A 23329-nucleotide genomic window follows, 5' to 3' on the forward strand; every position below is an offset into this window, starting at 1 on the left:
TTTCAGAAAACAAGACTTATTATCTTCAGTCATTTTGCATCTCTTGATTTAAGATATTTGTGCTGCACAGCGAGACTGAAATACTGAGGAAGAATAGCATTTTATTGGAGTGCCATGATTAATGTTATTTCCATATTCTAGTGCTTGGAGCAGAGATATTATTGTTGTTGTTGTAAAATGAATTAAAATGTAATGGAGATCGGTTGTATTTTCAGTATTGTATTTTGTAATTCAACTCATTGTGTTTCCTTCAGTTTATTCCTTTCATTTTCTTTACTTGGTCTCTAAAGGTCTTTAAAAAGTCTGACGGCGCTGTAGTGCTTATGGCAAAAATCATAATCACCATTATTTTGGTCAATATTGTAATCACGATTATGAGTGGACCATATGACCAAAATGTTATGTGATTTATTTAAAGATAGTGATATATATCAATAAGGTTTCTTTGACATCTAGCGAAATTTCACAATTCTCAATCCCACGTCAGCAGAGTATTAGAGTAACTAATGGGCGGGATGGGGCGCAATAATCGTTTGGTTTTTTCATAATCGTTGGAGGCCGAAATCGAAACTGTATTGAAATTGTCATTAGTTGGTCTTTTCTTAAAGTCTTAGATGGAAGCCTGTGATGAGCGTGACTCGTGTGTTTGACGTCACTCTTTCCGCTCGCAGTGAATCTGAGCGTCTCTCTATACATGCGCTCTGTAGATGCTCTGTTATGCAACGCTTCTCAGAACGCTTACATAAGCGCTGCCAGCGGTAAGTGGGTCATGCTGAGTGACCTACATGTCCACGAGACACTGGACAGGCCATTCTTCAGCGTGTCACAACAGCGGCTGGAGATGGGCATCAGATATCGATCTGCCGTGTTTCTGCAGTAATCAGATTATTCACTGGAGCTGCTTGACTATATTAGTCTCAGCAAGAGGCTTGTTTTTCAAATAAATACTGTCTTAAAAAAAACAGGCCATGTGGCTTTTTAAAGATGATTAATGGCTTCGATCATTTTACTATGCGCATAGTTTGAGTCAGAACAAAACGTCTATTCTCCTCGGCCTGATTCCTGTCTCACATGACGCGTCACATGATGACCTCATTATGACGTTCTCCTACGAGACTTTTATATGTGGATTGTTAGGGATTGTATCATAAGTAGATGCTGTCGAACAGACATCACACAGCTCAGAAGATCACTGACAGACTGTGATATCAAAGTCTCTTGGAGGACCCTGAAGATGTTATATTTTGATGATAAAACACTTATAAGTAATTACAGACTGCCGCACAACATATTACAGTGAGCACAGGAACTGCAACCAGCATTATAGAGACCAACAAAAGAGTCACGGAGCATTACTGGCTGTAGTGCAAGTCACTAATGCCTTACGGTTTTTTGCAAAAGGTGATTTTCAAAGTGAAGTAGCTTCTATTATTTAGTTTTCCTCATCAGCAGCTCGGGCAGTGTTGGCTTGATAACAGACCCGAGAGTGGATTGTCCAGCTTGATTATGCCATTTAAGGTTTCCTAACTACAGATAAGAGAGGATAAGAATCCCAAATCAAGTTAAGATTTGCTTCTGTAATACGAATTTGCAAAAAATCCTAATTTAACATCATATCTTAAGTTAAGACCTAAGATAAGAAACTTTCTGTAATGCGCCCCCTGGATCCTAACTCAAGCTACTATCAAATGTGTATTTCTAAGAGACAAAACATGTTATATTATTAATATTATCCAGCAACGAATCTGTTTCTTGATTTGAAACTATATTACTCATTAGAACATGCAGAACTAAGAAATATTATTTTTCTATTAAGCCCTACTTTGCACCAGTTTCCCAGGAAGTGACAGTTTTGTTCTCTTGAACACATGAGATGGAAACAATTTTATTCGCTAATGTTTTATGCAATATTCCAAATTAAATATGCAACTATAGATGGAAACAGCAAGTTTTTTCGATCTAGAAGTGATGGCAAACACACGCACTGAATGCTTCAAGTTTTTGAGTGTTTAAGAGTGTCTGTGTGTTTGTGTTTGTTTGTGTGTGTGTGTTTGTGTGTTTGTGTTTGTGTTTGTGTGTTTGTGTTTGTGTGTGTGTGTGTGTTTGTGTGTGTGTGTGTGTGTTTCTCTGTGTGTGTGTGTGTGTGTGTGTGTTCCTGCAGCAGTCAAAGATCAGCAGTGATGTTGATTCTCCTGTTCAAGCTCGTCGGAAACGTGCGGCTGCGTTAAACACGGTACGGCTGCTCACACTGCATGTGTTCGCTGTGCTTTAGCCATCGATTCATTTACTCTCTGTCTGTTCTTCAGTCTGAGGACAGTGATGGAGATCTGCTGTCAGATGATGATTTTCAGGACGTCTCCCTTCGTCAGCCTAGAGCCGTGGAGTCGCATCACGTCAGGAAGCCTCATGTACGTCAAGTCAAGTCACCTTTATTTGTATAGCGATACAGACTGTGTCAAAGCAGCATTACAGTATTAAACAGGGAAATAGTTTTCCGTTCTCCTCTGACCAGATGAGACCAGCAGTTTAATTCTAGGCTGCAGCAAAGTCAGATTGTGCAGAGGACTCATCTGGTTCCTGATGGTCTAGGAGACAGGGTCTTCACTGGGGATCTGTCTCTGAATGTTCCCAACATTCTTCAAAATATCTTCTTTTATGTTCAACGGAAGAAACTCGTACAGGTTTGAAACAACTTGAGGGAGAGTAAATGGATCTGGATGCACCCTGGATCTAATCTAATCAAATCATAATCATATCACAGCATTTTCTGAGGTATCAGCTGCTATATCGTATCGCTGGGTAACAGAATTGATGTAAAATCAACTCACATTTATTTCTAAAAGCGCTTTATACAATACAGATCATTTCAAAGCAGCTTCACATAAATAAACAAGACAATAACAGTGTTGATGTTGCAAAATTTATTTTCGCGACTCTACAGAAGACAATAGAGTCATAATTCAGATCCAGTTTTGAGCTCGTCTGATAGTGTCAGTGCAGTTAAATCAGGAATATTAATTGTCTTTTAAACCCCAGCTGATTCGCACACAGTTCAAGCGCTGCTGGTGTCTGATGGGTGCTGTGTTCCCGTCTGCAGGGGACTGCAGTGACTGCGCAGACGCAGATCCCGCCGGCCGCAGACGCTTCTCTGAGAGTGCTAGTAGACAGCCGCTGCATCAGCGGGGGGTCAGAGGTCGTGTCCCGTCTGCGTCTGCGACACGGCCTGCAGGTTCATGTCTGCTCTCTGATCAGCTCAGACTTCATCGTGAGCAAACGCATGGCGGTGGAGCGGCAGAGCGAGTCCGAGCTCGCCGGCGTCCAGAACCGCAAACGGCTGCAGGACCGAATGCAGCGGCTGCAGGCGACGTTCGAGCGCGTTTGTCTGATCATCGAGAGAGACCGAGCCAAACCCGGTGAGAACCAACATCCTTACACCATCAGAAGCACTTAAAGCATGAAATAACTTCAATATCTATTTTATAAATGCATGTTTTTGAAATCGTGAGAGCTTATTGTGAAAAGTTTTATCCATGCATGTTTAGTTTTTTGTTTTTAATCAAAATGTCATAACAATGCAATGTCAGGTTTCTCTCTGGCGATGTGTGCAGTTTTTCTCCAATCATTTATTGCTCTTAAACTCCGGCCCTTTCTTACAATCCAATGCAAACACACATTCAGATTCACGAATGCCACACACACACATCTCAACTGATGCACAAACCATATCCCGCTTCACATTTTCTCCTCTTTTGTTAATCTGTTACATTCTGATGTACGTCACAATATAGAAAAAAAGATCCTTTGCATTGTGACTTTAAATGACTAATGAAATAAGAGAAAACATCTCACACACAATCTCTCCTCTGCAGTGAATGGGTGCCGTCAGAATGAGAGTCCAAACAGCTGATAAAAACATCACAATAATCCACACCACTCCAGTCCATCAGTTAACATCTGGAGAAGACAAAAGCTGAAACACATCCAGCATTAAGATGTTTTTAACTAAAATGCCATAGAGTCCATAATAACGCTTCCTCCAGAGAAAAAGTGTTCTGGTCTGAATCAGGAGAGAAATCTGCACAGATCAAGCAGCGTTTACAAGACAAAACAGCTCTAAACATATATGTGTCTGGATTTTGATGCACTTTTTCACTGGAGGAAGAGTTATTATGGATTATGGACTCATGTTTTAGTTAAATACGTCTTGATGGATTTGTTTCTTATAAACACAGCTTTTGGCTTAAAACAGACAGTTTCATCTTTCTTTCTTTGGACTGTCTGAGTGTTTCAGTGTGGTTTGAATGTGGTCAGGTGACGTCGGTATCTGTCTGTGGTTCTCAGGCGAGACGGTGCGAGTGTTTCAGCGAAGCCGCTGTTACGACGGGACGCTGGCGGCGCTGGTGAAGGCCGGTGTGAGGCTGCTGGTCAGCAACGGTCCAGATGACACCGCCGCTCTACTGGCCGAGCTCGCACAGGTGGAGCGGAGGAAAGGCCAGGCCATCGGCGTGCCCCTAGAGGTCAAAGGTCACCGGCAGCAGGCTCTCCAGTTCTACCTGACGCTGCCTCACGTGAGCTACGTCAGCGCACTGAACATGTGCCATCACTTCAGCTCCGTCAGTCACATGATCAACAGGTGCGCTCATCCACACCTGACGCTCAAACAGTGAAGCTGTGAGTTTTATGTCAGAATCAGTGATTTTACCTTATTAAAGTTGCAGTCCATAACTTTTTTGGGTTAAATGAAATTCAAATGGCATGACAATTAAGAGATTAGACTGTTCAGAAATTGAAATCTACACGCTAATACACATTATACTCATTGTCAGGCAATGCTGATGTTGTTAACATTAATAATTTGAGAATAAAGTATAAAATTAATAATAATTTGCACGGTTAGATATGATATGAGCTAATTAACAGATTGTTAGATTTAATCACCGTTGGTAGCGTGATTTATGGTAATGCTTTTTTCCTCAGTTGGTCAGAACCGGGTATATCTCACTCGTACTGAAAAGTGAAGCTGCGGGTTCTTTGATCGCCCCCTGGTGGCTGGCTGCAGTACAGGTCATAAACCCCGCCCTCTCCATGTAAACGAATGAGACTTGAGTCATAACAAACAATTAATTACACTTCCAATACAATTTTCCAAAATATGGTTTTTGTCATTTAAGGTAGTTGTTATCACCCTGATAAATGTTCAATTGTTAGTTTTTGTGCTAACTTTGATTTTAGCTAGTAATTTGATGCTATAAAAACGGGGCATGTCGTTATGGTTGATTGGGTCTGCGGGAGTTTGATTCTGTGGCTCCACCTCAAATCTCTACTGCGCAGACTCGGGCTCCAAACGAATCTCTACTGCGCAGACTCGGGCTCCAAACGAATCTCTACTGTGCAGACTCTTGCTCCAAACGAGTCTCTACTGCGCAGACTCTTGCTCCAAACGAATCTCTACTGCGCAGACTCTTGCTCCAAACGAATCTCTACTGCGCAGACTCTTGCTCCAAACGAATCTCTACTGCACAGACTCGGGCTCCAAACGAAGCTCTACTGCGCAGACTCGGGCTCCAAACGAATCTCTACTGTGCAGACTCTTGCTCCAAACGAGTCTCTACTGCGCAGACTCTTGCTCCAAACGAATCTCTACTGCGCAGACTCTTGCTCCAAACGAATCTCTACTGCGCAGACTCTTGCTCCAAACGAATCTCTACTGCACAGACTCTTGCTCCAAACGAATCTCTACTGCGCAGACTCTTGCTCCAAACGAATCTCTACTGCGCAGACTCTTGCTCCAAACGAATCTCTACTGCACAGACTCTTGCTCCAAACGAATCTCTACTGCGCAGACTCTTGCTCCAAACGAAGCTCTACTGCGCAGACTCGGGCTCCAAACGAATCTCTACTGCGCAGACTCTTGTTCCAAACGAAGCTCTACTGCGCAGACTCGGGCTCCAAACGAAGCTCTACTGCGCAGACTCTTGCTCCAAACGAATCTCTACTGCGCAGACTCTTGCTCCAAACGAATCTCTACTGCGCAGACTCTTGCTCCAAACGAAGCTCTACTGCGCAGACTCGGGCTCCAAACGAATCTCTACTGCGCAGACTCTTGCTCCAAACGAAGCTCTACTGCGCAGACTCGGGCTCCAAACGAAGCTGTACTGCGCAGACTCTTGCTCCAAAACGAAGCTCTACTGCGCAGACTCGGGCTCCAAACGAAGCTCTACTGCGCAGACTCTTGCTCCAAACGAAGCTCTACTGCGCAGACTCGGGCTCCAAACGAATCTCTACTGCGCAGACTCTTGCTCCAAACGAAGCTCTACTGCGCAGACTCGGGCTCCAAACGAAGCTCTACTGCGCAGACTCGGGCTCCAAACGAAGCTCTACTGCGCAGACTCTTGCTCCAAACGAAGCTCTACTGCGCAGACTCTTGCTCCAAACGAAGCTCTACTGCGCAGACTCGGGCTCCAAACGAAGCTCTACTGCGCAGACTCGGGCTCCAAACGAAGCTCTACTGCGCAGACTCGGGCTCCAAACGAAGCTCTACTGCGCAGACTCGGGCTCCAAACGAAGCTCTACTGCGCAGGCTCGGGCTCCAAACGAAGCTCTACTGCGCAGGCTCGGGCTCCAAACGAAGCTCTACTGCGCAGGCTCGGGCTCCAAACGAAGCTCTACTGCGCAGGCTCGGGCTCCAAACGAATCTCTACTGAGCAGACTCGGGCTCCAAACGAATCTCTACTGCGCTGGCTCGGGCTCCAAACGAAGCTCTACTGCGCAGACTCGGGCTCCAAACGAAGCTCTACTGCGCAGGCTCGGGCTCCAAACGAAGCTCTACTGCGCAGACTCGGGCTCCAAACGAAGCTCTACTGCGCAGACTCGGGCTCCAAACGAAGCTCTACTGCGCAGGCTCGGGCTCCAAACGAAGCTCTACTGCGCAGGCTCGGGCTCCAAACGAAGCTCTACTGCGCAGGCTCGGGCTCCAAACGAAGCTCTACTGCGCAGACTCGGGCTCCAAACGAAGCTCTACTGCGCAGGCTCGGGCTCCAAACGAAGCTCTACTGCGCAGACTCGGGCTCCAAACGAAGCTCTACTGCGCAGACTCGGGCTCCAAACGAAGCTCTACTGCGCAGACTCGGGCTGACGTCATTTACTCAAGATGGCAGCGGCCATACTGAGATGTTTTGGCCTCACTTTTCTATACTGGAAGGAAGTGGAGACGTGTCGTCCATCTTTTTTTACAGTCTATGGTCAGAACAAATGTGGCAGACTTGTTACTTGTTCGGATGACAATATATGGTGAAAATTCTTATTTGGGTCATATATTCCAAGACATACGCTAGAATCTGTGATTGCGAAGTACAATAAATATCCACATATCACAGCCACACATTCACCTCGAAACATTAGATTCATCCGCGCTGAAGCCGTGCCGACTCACAACCCCACGCAAGCAAGATAATTCCAGGTTTTCAAACAGGGCGACAAAAAGGCAAAAGTTACGGACTGCAGCTTTAATATAGAATTATTAAAGTCAGCGTGAAATCAAAATTTACTATATTTATTTTGTAAGCGCACATTGCTATTTTTGTGGTGAACAATTCATCCATGCAAGTCAATCCACAAAAAAAATTAGTTTGCCTTCATAATCTTTAATCCAAATCTGAAAATGCTCCTCGCCTCTAAAATGATGGGCCTTCTCTGATGACATCAGTTTGAAAGTTTGGGCATGAGCATGACATCCTTGACCACGCCCCTCCAACTGTCAGTGTTCATTTCTAAATTAAATGTCTACTCTACTACATCCAATCAATTCGCAGAAGAAAAAACAAGCCATGCCCTCTATTTTCCTCTTTCAATAATCTGCTTCTCTCGGAAGTACGTCACAATACAGAAGTAAAAACGGTCGCAAACTTCCGGTTCACGCGGACTTTAAACTGATTTTAAACGGTTTTAATGCACACCTGTATATATATATATATATATATATATATATATATATATATACAGGTGTATATATATATATATATATATATATATATATATATACAGGTGTATGACCGTTTTTACTTTTTACTGTATATATATATATATACAGGTGTGCATTAAAACCGTTTAAAATCAGTTTAAAGTCCGCGTGAACCGGAAGTTTGCGAAGTTTGCGTGAACCGGAAGTTTGCGATAAAATATGTGTGTGTGTGTGTGTGTGTGACCCTGCAGCACAAAAGCAGTCATCAGTAACACAGGTATATCTGTAGCAATAGACAACAATACATTGTATGGATCAAAATTATACATTTCTCTTTTATGACAAAAATCATTAGGATATTACTTGTTTGAAGCAAACAATAAAAAATTAGATTTTTTTCAGAAAACAAGACAAAATATCTCGAGTCATTTTACTTGTCAAGCAAACACATCTTAATTCCAGAATTTGTAGATATTTATACTACAAGAAAACAAGACAAAAATACTAAGGAAGAAAATAATTTTTTGCAGTGTATACCGTTTCTCAGCTTGCAAAGACATCTCTGTGTTTCCTTGTGATCCAGTGAAGGCTCAGTGATGGTCTCTGGTGACCCTGATGAGGTTTGGAAACCATGCTTTGTGTCACAGAGATCTCATTAGTGTGATGATGAAGTGTCGCTCTCATTGGTGTGACATAAACATGTTGACGGAGCTGTTCGTTCAGTGTACGAGGAACATGACAGCTGTGTGTGTTTGTGTTTGTGTTGCAGTTTGCGGTGAACATGTTCAGGGCTCTGCCGCCTTCATCGAACCCGACGGGAGCAGAGTTCGACCCGGAGGAGGATGAGCCCACTCTGGAAGCAGCGTGGCCTCATCTGCAGGTGCTGACTGTATATCATTCACAGCGTATCTGAAAATATTGAGCAGCACAACTGTGTTCAACATTGATAATAATAATCAGAAATGTTTGTTGAGCAGTAAATCAGTATATTATAATGATTTCTGAAGATCATGTGACACTGAAGACTGGAGTAATGATGCTGAAAATACAGCTGCAGATCACAGAAATCAGAAGAATGAGCTTTATTGGCCAAGTATGTTTACACATACAAGGAATTTGTTGTAGTGACAGAAGCTCCACAGTGCAACAGAAGGACAGTAACAGGACAGGACACAGGTAATGAAACAAAATAACAGGAAATAGCCAATGACCAATGTACAAAGCAGCAAAAAAAAAGTAAAAAATACACAATATATAATATATAATATAGGCGACTATGTATGTACAGGTCAAGTATGTGCAAATTAGAAATGAGAAAATAAAATAAGTGAGTGTGGTGAATGGATAATGTATTAGTTGTGTGTTCTACGTTTATTTATTGAGTGTTCATGAGATGGATTGCCTGAGGGAAGAAACTGTTCCTGTGTCTGGTCGTTCTGGTGCTCAGAGCTCTGTAGCGTCGACCAGACGGTAACAGTTCAAAGAGGGAGTGTGCTGGATGTGAGGGGTCCAGAGTGATTTTACCAGCCCTTTTGCTCACTCTGGATGAGTACAGTTCTTGGAGAGTGGGGAGGGTTGTACCAATGATTCGCTCAGCAGTCCGGACTACCCTCCGTAGTCTTCTGAGGTCAGATTTGGTAGCTGAGCTGAACCAGACAGTTATTGAAGTGCAGAGGATGGATTCAATGATGGCAGAGTAGAACTGTTTCAGTAAGTCCTGTGGCAGGTTGAACTTCCTCAGCTGGCGAAGAAAGTACAGCCTCTGCTGGGCCTTCCTGACAATAGAGTCTATGTGAATATCCCACTTCAGGTCCTGAGAGATGGTGGTGCCCAGGAATCTGAATGACTCCACTGCAGTCACAGTGCTGTTCATGATGGTGAGTGGGGGGAGAGCAGGGGGGTTTCTCCTGAAGTCCACGGTCATCTCCACAGTTTTGAGTGTGTTAAGCTCCAGGTTGTTAAGACTGCACCAGACAGCCAGCTCCTTAACCTCCTGTCTGTAAGCAGACTCGTCACCGTCCTGGATGAGGCCGATCAGTGTGGTGTCGTCTGCGAACTTCAGGAGCTTGACAGAGGGGTCTTTAGATGTGCAGTCGTTGGTGTAGAGGGAGAAGAGCAGTGGGGAGAGTACGCAGCCCTGAGGAGCTCCAGTGCTGATGGTTCGAGTGCTGGATGTGAATTTGCCAAGCTTTACTAGCTGCTGTCTGTCTGTCAGGAAGCTGTTGATCCACTGGCAGACGGAGGTGGGGACGGAGAGCTGAGTTAGTTTATTTTGAAGGGTTTCCGGGATAATGGTGTTAAAAGCAGAGCTGAAATCCACAAACAGGATCCTCACATAAGTCCCTGGTCTGTCCAGATGCTGCAGGATGAAGTGCAGTCCCATGTTGACTGCATCATCCACAGACCTGTTTGCTCTGTAGGCAAACTGCAGGGGGTCCAGTAAGGGTCCAGTGATGTCCTTCAGATGAGCCAAAACCAGTCTTTCGAATGATTTCATGGCTACAGACGTTAGGGCCACAGGTCTGTAGTCATTAAGGCCAGTAATTTTGTGTTTCTTTGGGACGGGGATGATGGTGGAGCGTTTGAAGCATGAGGGGACTTCACACAGCTCCAGTGATCTGTTGAAGATCTGTGTGAAGATGGAGGCCAGCTGCTCAGCACAGATTTTTAGGCAGGCTGGTGACACACCGTCTGGACCAGGTGCTTTCCTTCTTTTGTTCTTCCTGAAGACCTGGCACACATCGTCTTCGCTGATTTGAATTGTAGGTGTGGGGGAGAGAGGGGTTGCTGGAGGTGCGAATGGTTGTGTGGAGGGGTGTTCTGGGCGGGTGTGGGGTGATCGTTCAAAACGACAAAAGAACTCGTTTAAGTCGTCTGCCAGGTGTTGATTCTCCAGAGTGCTGGGGGGGGGGGGGTGTTTTGTAGCTGGTGATGTCCTTCAATCCTAGCCACACTGAAGCCGGATCACTGGAAGAGAATTTGTTCCTGAGCTTGTCAGAATAATTCCTCTTTGCCACTCTGATCTCCTTTTCCAGTGTGTTTTTGGCCTGTTTGTACAATACTTTATCCCCCTTTCTGTGAGCATCTTCTTTGGCCTGACGGAGCTGTCTGAGTTTGGCAGTGAACCATGGTTTGTCATTGTTGTAGAATAGATGAGTCCTGGTAGGAATGCACATATCCTCACAGAAACTGATATAAGATGTTACAGTCTCTGTGAGCTCGTCCAGGTCATTTGCCGCAGCTTCAAAAACAGTCCAATCAGTGAGAGAGAAACAGGCTTGTAAATCCCGCTCTGTTTTGTTAGTCCATCTTTTAACAGCTCTTAATACAGGCTTCGCAGACTTAAGTTTCTGCCTGTAGGATGGAATAAGATGAACCAAACAGTGATCAGAGAGTCCTAAAGCTGCTCGTGGAACAGAGTGATATGCGTCCTTTATTGTTGTGTAACAGTGATCCAATATATTACTGTCTCTGGTGGGACATGTGATGTGCTGTCTGTATTTTGGCAGTTCACGGGAGAGATTTGCTTTATTAAAGTCCCCGAGAATGATTAAAACAGAGTCCGGGTGTTGTTGCTCACTCTCTGTGATCAGATCAGTGAGTTTCTGTAAAGCTGTGCTCACGTGCGCTTGCGGTGGAATGTAGACACTCACGAGAATGAACGAGCAGAACTCCCGCGGCGAGAACGGCTTGCAGAACAAAAATAAGACAAAAAACTGAACAGAAAAAAAATAATTATCTTGATGATCTTCTCAGCTCCGTGAGCTTCGAATTGATAGACGTGCCTATCTGCCCTCGGGTGGCTGCTGGCCACTTCTTCAATGTAGCATCTAGAGAAGACAAAAATAATAAGACAGTATAATAATAATAATAATATAGTGCTTCATCAGGAACCTGAAGTGCTTACAGTACAGCTGCGATTGGACACATAGTTTGGATAAAGGGCTGATCATAATAAAAAATGTGTCATGTAAACGCGTCAATTGGAAGATTCTGATTGGATTCTGCTAAATCTGAAAGAAATTCTGATTGGAAACATCACCCCCCCCCCCCTTATTTTTTAGCAGCATCGTTCTTTCATATGCACATGTCCGTCATGGGGACTGCATTGTTAACAGTCACACGGTCAATCATGTGCATCCAAAGCAGAGAAAATTCATGGATAGGAAAAATTTAGCCACTCCCGCGTTTTTTGGTTTGCTTAAAACACACCTTTCAGCCATATTCATCTAGAAACTGCATTAAGACAATACAGAAAACATTGCATTTTGCATTGCATTTGGTGGATGTAACGGTGAATGTGTGGATGTGTATGAGCTGTAATGTGAATCTGGAAGTGACTTGAAATTGGAAAAAAGGCTTGATTGACAAAATAAAAAAACGACAAACCATTTTGTTATACATTTCCTTCTTTTCCACTTTCTTCATACAAGAAAGAATTGACCTTGTAGATTTTTCAGGAAAACGTGTAGACATCATAGCTTTCCATCTCCTCTCACTTATTTGCCATAGTTAAATTCCATAACATGCCAATTACACGTGATACCAATTTCACGTGTTCGCACATACGTTTTTTGCATTTTTTTTTTTTTAGTTAGTTCTTAGTTATTGCCTTGATAATAGAAAATATGAGCTAGGCATCATGTATGACAGTTGCCAAAGTGAGATATGAGCTACAAAATGACCAGATCCTGCCATGAGCTATATAGGAGACATATCTTGTATGTACATATAGGGCTTATATATGGATATAAAGAAGCAATACAGGAGACCTATATGGCCTTTATATGCACATATATGCACCTCAATTTTGCCTATATGTGGCATATATACGCATATATGCAGCATATATGTTATCATATATGTGCATACTGCATATAGGTTTCATATATGCGCATATATCCTCATATAGATTCTTTCCATGTGGAACTTTAAAGGAGATTTTCTCAATATTTAGATTTTTTTGCTCCCTCAGATTGCAGATTTTCAAATAGTTGTATCTCAGACAAATATTGTCCTATCATAACAAACCATACATCAATGGAAAGATTATTTATTCAGATTCAGATGATGCATGAATCTCAATTTTAAAAACTTGCCCCTTATATCCAGTGTTCAGGTGTTGAGTGTCTGTTGTGTTTCAGTTCTGTGGAGGAGCTGCAGGCGTCTGCGCTCATGAGCCGCTCCAGAGCCGCTGTCTGCGCTACAGCTGCGATTCTGCGCTCATGACTAACCAGCTCTAACTTATACTCAGCACTTTAATGCAATATGAAATATGGATTTATTTTTATGAATAATCAGGATTATATCGTCCCTTTATGTGACGTAAATGTTTTCCATTTAGGAAAGTTCAGCACATCAGATTATGAATGTTGCCGTTACGGTAATTCAGAAGTATTTAAGTTTAAAGGTAATAGAGACTCTGTGTGAGCAGGAACTACTTCGCTCGTCTGTTTTCTCCTTCAGTGTGTTTGAGATCATCAGGTTTGTGTGTGGTTTTGAGCCACTAGAGGCCGCTCTTCATCACGGCTCTGATCTTCCTCTCCATCATATATCTGTCAGTAATCAGCTGATAATGGTTGTAAATTAGTTTGTTGTGTTTGTTCTTGTCCTGTAGAGTTTTGATTCTGTCTTTATGCTGGCATACACTACTCTACAACACTTTTGACAGAGCTATCAACAGCTGAGCTCAGTCTGGACATGCATTCATGAGTGTTTGTGGGTTAATCTTCAGACAGTTCACCCTTTAAATGCTCTACATTTTGTGAGAGACACATATTCCTGAATGTGTTTCCATATTTATTGAATGTTGAAGGGAAGAAGGTGTGTGTGTGACTGTTGATCTGTGTGTAACATGTTTCCTTGAGCTTCATGAATCAAAAACACTGATGATCAGTCAACAATAATCTGTCTGTGAAACCCCTCATAGTATTTACATTCATAAAAATACCGGAGAACAACAACAAATGATGCAAATATATGGTATATACAGGAATATGTCAGTCACAATCATATCAGGAGCTAGTCACGTGTTTAAGGTGCATGTGGAGATTAAATAACAATTACAAAATGCTTCTATGAATAAAAAACATGTAGGGCCATGTCTTTCTGAAAGTCCCTGCACTCATCTAGTTTCACTAATCAAGATTAAAATCGTGAAATCAACTTTTTATGTTATCTTTGCATTCAATGTTTACTTTTATGTTTAAATGTAAAGTCTCAAACTTTGTACCTGTGTTTTAAAAATAAACGCACAAGATTAACAAGCACTTTCAGAAACAAATGTGCAAAAATTGTACTCATTGCAGCAGCTTGTCACTGGAACAGAACTCTTAAAAGGACAACTTTGCACTTTATTTACCCCTAAAAAGTGCATGGTAGTACTTTAAGAGCACATATTGCTATAATAAGGTGCTAATATTTACATTAATGCATTTGGAACTTTTATCTAAAGCATTCAAAGTACACATTTACATTTCACCAGCTCTTGCTTTTCCTGGAAACTGAAGCCATGACCTTGGAAGACTTAGGTGTAAATAAGGTACAGAGTTGTCCCCTTAACAGTTCTGTCCCAGTCAGTACAATTTTGCACATTATTTTTAGCAGTGTGGGAACAGGATAAATCAGCCTCTCATACGAGATCGTTGAGGAGCATTCTATAAAAAGCTTAACGTGAAAATGCTTAACTTGGCTTAGTGAGTGAAGACTGTGTTTTTATAAGACAAACTCTGTAAACAGGTTATTAATAAATCATGCAAGCAACAGAGTCCAGGATACGAACGCAATGCGTTTAATAACGCGTTTTCTTCCCATACACTGCAAAAAATGATTTTCTTTCTTAGTATTATTGTCTTGTTTTCTAGTATAAATTCTGGAATTAAGATACGTTTACAAGTAAAATTACTTAAGATATTTTGTCTTGCTTTCTTAAAATATTATCCTAATTTTGTTAGTTTTTGCTTCAAACAATCAAAAATATCTGCCAATGGGGTAAGAAAAATAAATCTTAATTCAAAGGCTAAACGAGATTATTTCTTACCCCATTGGCAGATATTTTTACTTGTTTAAACAAAATTTGGATATTTGTTTCATAAAACAAAACATAATATCTTGAGTCATTTTACTCAAATAAATGCATCTTAATTCCAGAATTTGTTTAGAAAACAAGACAAAAATCCTAAAGAAGAACATCTTTTTTGCAGTGTAGAATCCTTCCTATAGGAAAACATCAATGTGGATGCATTAAAAGTGTTTTATTTTGGGCTCATGTGCTTGTCTGTACATAGTATGCTTTACTAATGTATTTGCTGAGTTTGGTCATTCAAAAACACTGTCTTTAAGCCACGTTTAGCGTTTTTTCACATTAAGCCTTTTAAAATGTCCCATCGTTGACGTCCAAATCTCCTGCGGTACGTCGCTCTGGTCCCTCATCAGCGCCAGACGTTTCTACAGATGCTGATCTGGGAATCCTCGAACCCAGTGGACACTCATTCATCCCAATAATTCAGCGGTACGGTCCATTAAACATAAAGTGGTTAAGATAATGTAAGGTCATTGTTCAGCCTGACCTTTTCTCTCTTTATTACACAGAGTCTGGAGTCAGGAGGAGGTTTATTGGGGCAGTAAATCTGTGGTTTCCATCTCGAGAAGATTCAAGAGTCACAGGCTGCTGGGCTGCAGGTTGGTCTGCAAGGATTCGCAGTCCTTCACTCCGTCATCCTCCTCCTCGCGCATGTACATGAGGAAGAGCGTGACGGTGGCGAATGTTGTGGCGTTGACGGGAAACGCTCTCAAAAGAGTCGATGTCAGGCCTCGAGTGAAGACCCTCCATCCTTCTCGCCGCAAGCTCTGACGGACGCAGTCCACGATGCCGTCGTACCTGTTGGCTCCGCCCACTCCATCCGCCTGGAGGCGTGACTTAATGACGTCCACGGGATAAGTGGAGATCCAGGACGCCATTCCCGACATGCCGCCTGCCAGGAGCAGCTTGGGAATGATGTATCCGTCGTCGGCATCGCAGCCCAGTGCTCGCGTCAGCGTGTCGTACGCGAGGAAGTAGATTCCAAAGCCGGGCGTCTCACGGATGATGGTGGTCACCATTCCTCGGTTTATTCCTCGGACACCTTCCTTGCGGTAGATGCGGACCAGGCAGTCCAGAGAGTTCCTGTAGAGCTTCCTGGAGGCGCTCTTCTCGCCCGTTCCCTGCATCTGCATGCGGGTCTTGGCCAGCTCCATCGGGCAGCAGATCACGGTCTGGATGAGTCCGGCCGCCGCTCCCGCGAGGAACTGGTGCAGAGGCGTATCCGCGCCCAACATGCGCATGGCATTCCCCTGCACGCCGAAGACGATGGCGTTGATGAAGGTCAGGCCCATCATGGGTGAGCCGATGCCCTTATAGAGGCCGGACATCTGGAGTCAAACGAGAAACAAAGACTAAGTTTCCATTCATCATTTTTATGTGCATTTTGGGATATTGATAAAAAAAACACTGGATGGAAACGCCAAGATCTGCATAAATTCTAAAAATGAGCATAAAAAACTTATCCGCTCAACTAGGTAGGATAAATTTCTTATCTGGTAAGAAAAATATAAAAAGAAAATATGTGCATAAACTACAATGGAAACACTTACATAATAAATTCCTTAAAGGGATAGTTCACCCAAAAATGAAAATGTGGTGTTTATCTGCTTACATCTTGGGCATCCAAGATGTAGGTGACTTTGTTTCTTCAGTAGAACATAAACGAAGATTTTTAACTCAAACCGTTGCAGTCTGTCAGTCATATAATGGCAGTCAATGGGACTCATGGCTTTGAGAGAAAAAAAACATACACAGACAAAACCAAATTAAACCCCGCGGCTCGTGACGATATATTGAGGCCTAAAGACACGAAATCTTCGTTTGTGTTCTACTGAAGAAACAAAGTCCTTTGGATGCCCTGGGGGTAAGCAGATAAACATCACATTTAAATTTTTGGGTGAACTATCCCTTTAATGTGTATCAAAAAAGGCATGCGACTTTGAGATGGGACGGGATAACTGGACTAATCAACAGACCGATCTCATTGCACAGCATCTGAAATTCTAGTTTTGTTATTCTAAAATGGTTGAGCAAAGTCTCATTAAAGTACTTTGTTATAATTAACTCCCAGAACTGCGTTTCCAAACAGCCGGCTCCGAAAATAAGATAACATGACCGCGTATTGTCTGCATGCTCTGAAACTCGTAATTTATTGTTTACAAAAATCATTATATACAGTGCCTTCTCCTGCTGCAGCGAATTACATTTTTCTTCGTGATATTTAGCGCAAGTTAATCAGGACGATTTTGTTCTCTTCAACTGACTGGATGGAAACTGCTTTATTCGCAAATGTTTTATATGATATTCCAATTTTGTGTATAAGTTTAATTCGTAACTTTGGATGGAAACATAGCTAGTAGCTAAGTTTCCATCCACCTATTTTTATGTGCATTTTGGGATAACGCATAAAAAAACACTGGATGGAAACGTCAAGACCTACATAAATTCTAAAAATTTGTATGAAAAACGTATGCACTCAACTACAAACCCGATTCCAAAAAAGTTGGGACACTGTACAAATTGTGAATAAAAACAGAATGCAATGATGTGGAAGTTTCAAATTTCAATATTTTATTCAGAATACAACATAGATGACATATCAAATGTTTAAACTGAGAAAATGTATCATTTTAAGGGAAAAATAAGTTTATTTTAAATTTCATGGCATCAACACATCTCAAAAAAGTTGGGACAAGGCCATGTTTAGCACTGTGTGGCATCCCCTCTTCTTTTTATAACAGTCTGCAAACGTCTGGGGACTGAGGAGACAAGTTGCTCAAGTTTAGGAATAGGAATGTTGTCCCATTCTTGTCTAATACAGGCTTCTAGTTGCTCAACTGTCTTAGGTCTTCTTTGTCGCATCTTCCTCTTTATGATGCGCCAAATGTTTTCTATGGGTGAAAGATCTGGACTGCAGGCTGGCCATTTCAGTACCCGGATCCTCCTTCTACGCAGCCATGATGTTGTAATTGATGCAGTATGTGGTCTGGCATTGTCATGTTGGAAAATGCAAGGTCTTCCCTGAAAGAGACAACGTCTGGATGGGAGCATATGTTGTTCTAGAACTTGGATATACCTTTCAGCATTGATGGTGCCTTTCCAGATGTGTAAGCTGCCCATGCCACATGCACTCATGCAACCCCATACCATCAGAGATGCAGGCTTCTGAACTGAGCGCTGATAACAACTTGGCTTGTCCTTGTCCCCTTTAGTCCGGATGACATGGCGTCCCAATTTTCCAAAAAGAACTTCAAATTTTGATTCGTCTGACCACAGAACCGTTTTCCACTTTGCCACAGTCTATTTTAAATAAGCCTTGCCCCAGAGAAAACGCCTGCGCTTCTGGATCATGTTGAGATATGGCTTCTTTTTTGACCTATAGAGTTTTAGCCGGCAACGGCGAATGGCACGGTGGATTGTGTTCACCGACAATGTTTTCTGGAAGTATTCCTGAGCCCATGTTGTGATTTCCATTACAGTAGCATTCCTGTATGTAATGCAGTACCGTCTAAGGGCCCGAAGATCACGGGCATCCAGTATGGTTTTCCGGCCTTGACCCTTACGCACAGAGATTGTTACAGATTCTCTGAATCTTTGGATGATATCATGCACTGTAGATGATGATAACTTCAAACTCTTTGCAATTTTTCTCTGAGAAACTCCTTTCTGATATTGCTCCACTATTTTTCGCCGAAGCATTGGGGGAATTGGTGATCCTCTTGCCATCTTGACTTCTGAGAGACACTGCCACTCTGAGAGGTTCTTTTTATACCCAATCATGTTGCCAATTGACCTAATAAGTTGCAAATTGGTCCTCCAGCTCTTCCTTATATGTACATTTAACTTTTCCGGCCTCTTATTGCTACCTGTCCCAACTTTTTTGGAATGTGTAGCTCTCATGAAATCCAAAATGAGCCAATATTTGGCATGACATTTCAAAATGTCTCACTTTCAACATTTGATATGTTATCTATATTCTATTGTGAATAAAATATAAGTTTATGAGATTTGTAAATTATTGCATTCCTTTTTTATTCGTAATTTGTACAGTGTCCCAACTTTTTTGGAATCGGGTTTGTAAGTTGGATAAATGTCTTATCCGGTAAGAAAAAATAAATTACGATGCAAACACTTTTACTGAATAAATTCCTTCATGTGCATCAAAAGTCATGTGAGTTTGCGCTATGAGACGGCATAACTGAGTAACCAGCGGATCGATCTGGTTCACAGCATCTGAAATGTTGTTTGGGTCGTTCTGAAATGCCTGAGCAAGTCTGTCGTCAAAGTATTTCTGTATAATTGTATTAAACGACTGCGTTCCCAAACATCAGCATCCGCCTCAGAAAGCAGTGACAGTATTTATTGTGTTTATCTGCTCGCTCTGAGACGCAAGTCATTCATCAGATATGAACATTATTATATTCAGTGGCTTCAACTACTGTTCTTAGTGATGCATAGTGCCAGTGTTTCAGGAAGTGATGATTTTGTTCTCTTTGACTCGTTGGATGGTGCTTTATTCACATATGTTTTATGCAATATTCCAGTTTTGCGCATAAGTTAAATTCACATCTCTGGATGTAAAGAGTTAATGTCTAGAGAACCCGAAACCCCTCGTCTCTCCACCCACAGACAAGTATAGATGTTCCCTGTGCTAAATTTATCTCCGCGTGCTTGTTCCTGACATCTCGGGTATCTCCTGGAGTTCACGCGTGTCAAACATCTCAGCGTTACTGAACCTCGAGCACATGCACTTCTCATTAAATCAGCCTAACCCTAACCTCTAATCAAATCAGCGTCGTCTGATTAATCCATGTTCCTGGAGATGCTACACTCCCCACAACAAAGCTTACAAAACCTGCTTCTCTCAGTAATGCCACAGAAAAACCATTTTTGATTCCCCAAAGAACCTTTCAGTTCTTAAAAGAATAATTTTCCTTAATCTTTAAAATAGCATATTGCAAATCTAAAGCACCTTTTTCATCTATTAAAAAACTCTTTTGTACAAGGAAAAATGATTCTATGGATGTTAAAGGTCCTTCATGGAACCAGCAGTAAAGAACTGTTTTTGGTTTCACTAACCAGGATTAAACAAACACGGAAAATTATCTGCCAGTGCGGTAACATATTCTTAAAACAAGACCATTTTACTTGCATTTAATTTAGTTTTGTTTTTGTTTCTTTCATTAAAAACAAGGCTAAATATCTTGTCAGTTTGCTTGCCAAATCTTAATTTAAGAATCTGTAGATATTTATACTAGAAAACAAGACAAAAACAGTAAGCAAGATCAGATTTTTTTGCAGTGTATGATCAGTTTTTGTCTTGTCTGTAAGTTCAGTGTAAAAGCAGCCTGTTGAACTTTCACAAACGTCATAAGAATCTCTCATCATTAGTCCTACTCACTGATTCCTGACGGATGATGGACTGGAAGCAGTGATACGTCCCGCGGTATAAAGGCTTGTCCACGCTCTGAACCTGCAGTCTCACCTAGAAAACAGAGTTTCCATTAAACCTGCTATGATCAGGCCACCTGTGATGGCTGAGATGGAAAAACACAGAAGTGCATGAATCTAGAGCTGATGATGTTTGACCATATTCAGTAAGATTCCAGTCCAACAGAAAGAGGAATGGACCCGGTCTTTACTTACGAGGTTAACCCCCGAGCTGCCGGTGTAACAGCCTCGCTCTCATCTACAACAGAGCGACACTTTTGCTGTAAAAGAGCCTTCAGCTGTGAACTCATGATCAGAACAAAGGCACCAAGGCAAGACGTGAGAAATTACAGCTCAAACGGCTGATTAATACAAACCCAGATCTTTCTGTATCTTGCCCCTTTGCCTTTAAGTGCAACACACACTCTGGGTTTTAGAAAAGTGTTAGTTTTACGACAGAAACACACGTGCAACTAATGACAATAACAGACCTACACAAAATTCTCAGCTGTTGGTTTTTAATGCAGGTTTATCATCTAAAGGCATGCGTCTTGATCAGTGTTAATGGGCATTATTTATTATTATTATTTATTTATGCACTCGATGGCTGCTTTTATCCAAAGCAACTCGCATCGCATTCAAGATAAATGCATACAATCAGTTTAAGCATTGCTTGCTGGTGCCATTCTCTACTGTTTGACAGGAACACACAAACCTCAAGCTAAAACATTGACATATTAATGCCATTTATAGATTTAAATAGATCTTCATTGATTGTACAATCTAATAGATTGCGATTTGTCAAACCGTGAATGCAGAAACAGACAGATGTGATTGACTGTAGCATGCGTTTGGTGTTTAAGATGAGATTTAGTAGTAGATGCATTTTTAAAAATAAAGCAGTTTTTGCAGTGATGCCATAGAAGAACCATTTTTGGTTCCTTGAACCTTTCAGTCAGTATTTCTGCTGAGTTTTACTGGTCTGGTCAAACCGGACGTACCTTGACCGTATCAAACGGATGTCCGACCAGCACACCTGCGGCACCTGAAACAGGAACGACTGAGAGTGAGTTTAAGGCTGTTTTAAGACAGTCTTCATGATTAGGAACGTGTCGGGCCGGCGGAGCTGCAAGCCACTGATGCAATGTGTTTGAGATACGAGTCTGAGGTCAGCTCTTCAGCCTTGACCCGTGCGAGTGAAAGACACCTGCGTCATTCATGCATGAGGCAAGAGCTGTTTGACCAATCGACGTGAACCTCATACAATCATCATCTGCCGACTGCAAAACTCTCTCTCACACGTCTGGAGAAAGCCTGCATGCTTCTCAAGATCATCTTCAGTTCTTATTACACCGATTTTCTTACTTAGTGTTTCCAGTGAAAATATCTAAACTTTCTTGAATCAAGATGCATTTACTTGACAAAATGACTGAAGATATTGTCATTTTCTGAAAAAAATACAATTTTGTTTGTTTTTGATTAAACAAAAATATTAGCCAATAGTATAAGAAAAATGATCTTAATTCAGAGGCTAAACAAGATTATTTTTCTTACTCCCTTGACAGATACCTGCATTTTTGCTTGTTTTAAGCAAAAACTAACAAAATTTGGATGTTTTTTTTTTCTCAGAAAACAAGGCTATCTTAAGTCATGTTACTGGTGCAGTAAACGCATCTTGATTCAAGAATGTTTAGATATTTATACTAGAAAACAAGCAGAAATACTAAGTAATATGCTCAGCATGTGCAGGATTGGCTCAGATTAAATGCATGAGGATCAGAATCATGGTTTATTGGCTCTTCAGATGACATTTGTTGGATCCCAGTGTGGGATATTAGTCTGGAACGGGTAACTAGCAGTCAGTTACTAGTATAACTAAAGAGCTGTTCTTATTTACTCTGTAGGTTATTTGACTCTGTGTTGATTGTTTCAGAGAGCATGTGCACTCAAATGAAGCATGTCTTACCTCCAATGCATCCTGCAACAAAGTCCATTCCTCAGATGATGAAGATGAAGATGAAGATGAGTGTGTGTGAGCTCTGATCCTCCAGCAGCAGCAGTGTTTGTTCGGTCGGTCAGTCTCTGGACGTCTGGGCTCATGAGCAGCTGCTGCTATTTTTACTGAATGAAGTTGATATGAAGGGGAAAGTCCATCTGTGACCAATAGAAGCTCCAGGATGAAGAAACACCCCCATCATCATCATCCTCTGAGCGACTGATCAAACTCTGCAGGGATTTACAGCACAGAACACCTTCAGCTCACTGGAATATACTGCTGTGCATTACAAGCATGATGCAGCTTAATCAGCAATTATGCCACAATTATTATTTATAATAATGATTCATCATTCTAAGCTATTACTGATTACTGAAAATTAATGCTGACGCCAGCTTAAACTGAAACTAAACCATTAAAATAATTGCTTACTTCAAACTAGATTTTTTAAATCTAATAAACAATAAAAATGACAAAAACAACAAAATTACTGTAACTAACTAAAATTAAATTGAAAGTGGAAAAAACTATAATAGCTTTAATAATCTTAACGATTCTAAAATAATAATTTTTAATTGTAAAGTTGGTTTGGTTTGATATCTATTAGTTTTAATTATTCTAGAACTCTTCCATTTGGTTTATTCATGAAAAAACATATTTTTAATGAAGTGAGGCCAGACTTGGTTCTAATTATTTTTGATTATTTTATTAGAGATTTGTTTCTTTTTTTAATCCAATATACACGTTAAACACCTTTTGTTTTCTTTTGATGTTATTTGGGCTGCATATGTATTTATTTATTTGTTTCTCGTCATGAAAATAGTCCTGGTATATCGTTCAAATATAATCAAACAATATGCGC

General features: G+C 41.5%; 2 protein-coding genes across 4 annotated transcripts in view; one reads left to right on the forward strand and one right to left on the reverse strand.

The window, feature by feature from the left end:
* The window catches only part of fancm (FA complementation group M), a gene marked incomplete at both ends in the record, with an annotated part of 16490 nt that extends 3301 nt beyond the window's left edge, over positions 1-13189 (forward strand). The window contains 4 exons of the mRNA XM_079386140.1: positions 2307-2408; positions 3098-3413; positions 4342-4633; positions 13105-13189. Of these exons, the coding sequence (XP_079242266.1) occupies positions 2307-2408; positions 3098-3413; positions 4342-4633; positions 13105-13189 (795 nt within the window). The remainder of the gene's footprint in view (positions 1-2306; positions 2409-3097; positions 3414-4341; positions 4634-13104) is intronic.
* Positions 13190-15187: 1998 nt separating this feature from the next.
* Positions 15188-22563, reverse strand: slc25a29l (solute carrier family 25 member 29-like). Of its 3 annotated transcripts, XM_079385320.1 has the most exons (4): positions 22438-22563; positions 21473-21516; positions 20443-20526; positions 15188-16369 (listed from the first exon to the last, which is right to left on the reverse strand). In XM_079385320.1, the coding sequence occupies exons 1-4, from the start codon at positions 22463-22465 to the stop codon at positions 15620-15622; spliced, it is 906 nt and encodes a 301-aa protein (XP_079241446.1). In that variant the 5' UTR covers positions 22466-22563; the 3' UTR covers positions 15188-15619. The 3 variants fall into 3 exon arrangements, with proteins under 3 accessions (XP_079241446.1, XP_079241447.1, XP_079241448.1); XM_079385321.1 differs by lacking the exons at positions 21473-21516; positions 22438-22563 and adding an exon at positions 20688-20724 and having other exon boundaries at positions 15194-16369; XM_079385322.1 differs by lacking the exons at positions 20443-20526; positions 21473-21516 and having other exon boundaries at positions 15494-16369; positions 22438-22464.
* Positions 22564-23329: the final 766 nt, after the last annotated feature.

The sequence above is a fragment of the Barbus barbus genome, assembly GCF_936440315.1.
Source record: "Barbus barbus genome assembly, chromosome: 30".
NCBI classification, from domain to species: domain Eukaryota; kingdom Metazoa; phylum Chordata; class Actinopteri; order Cypriniformes; family Cyprinidae; genus Barbus; species Barbus barbus.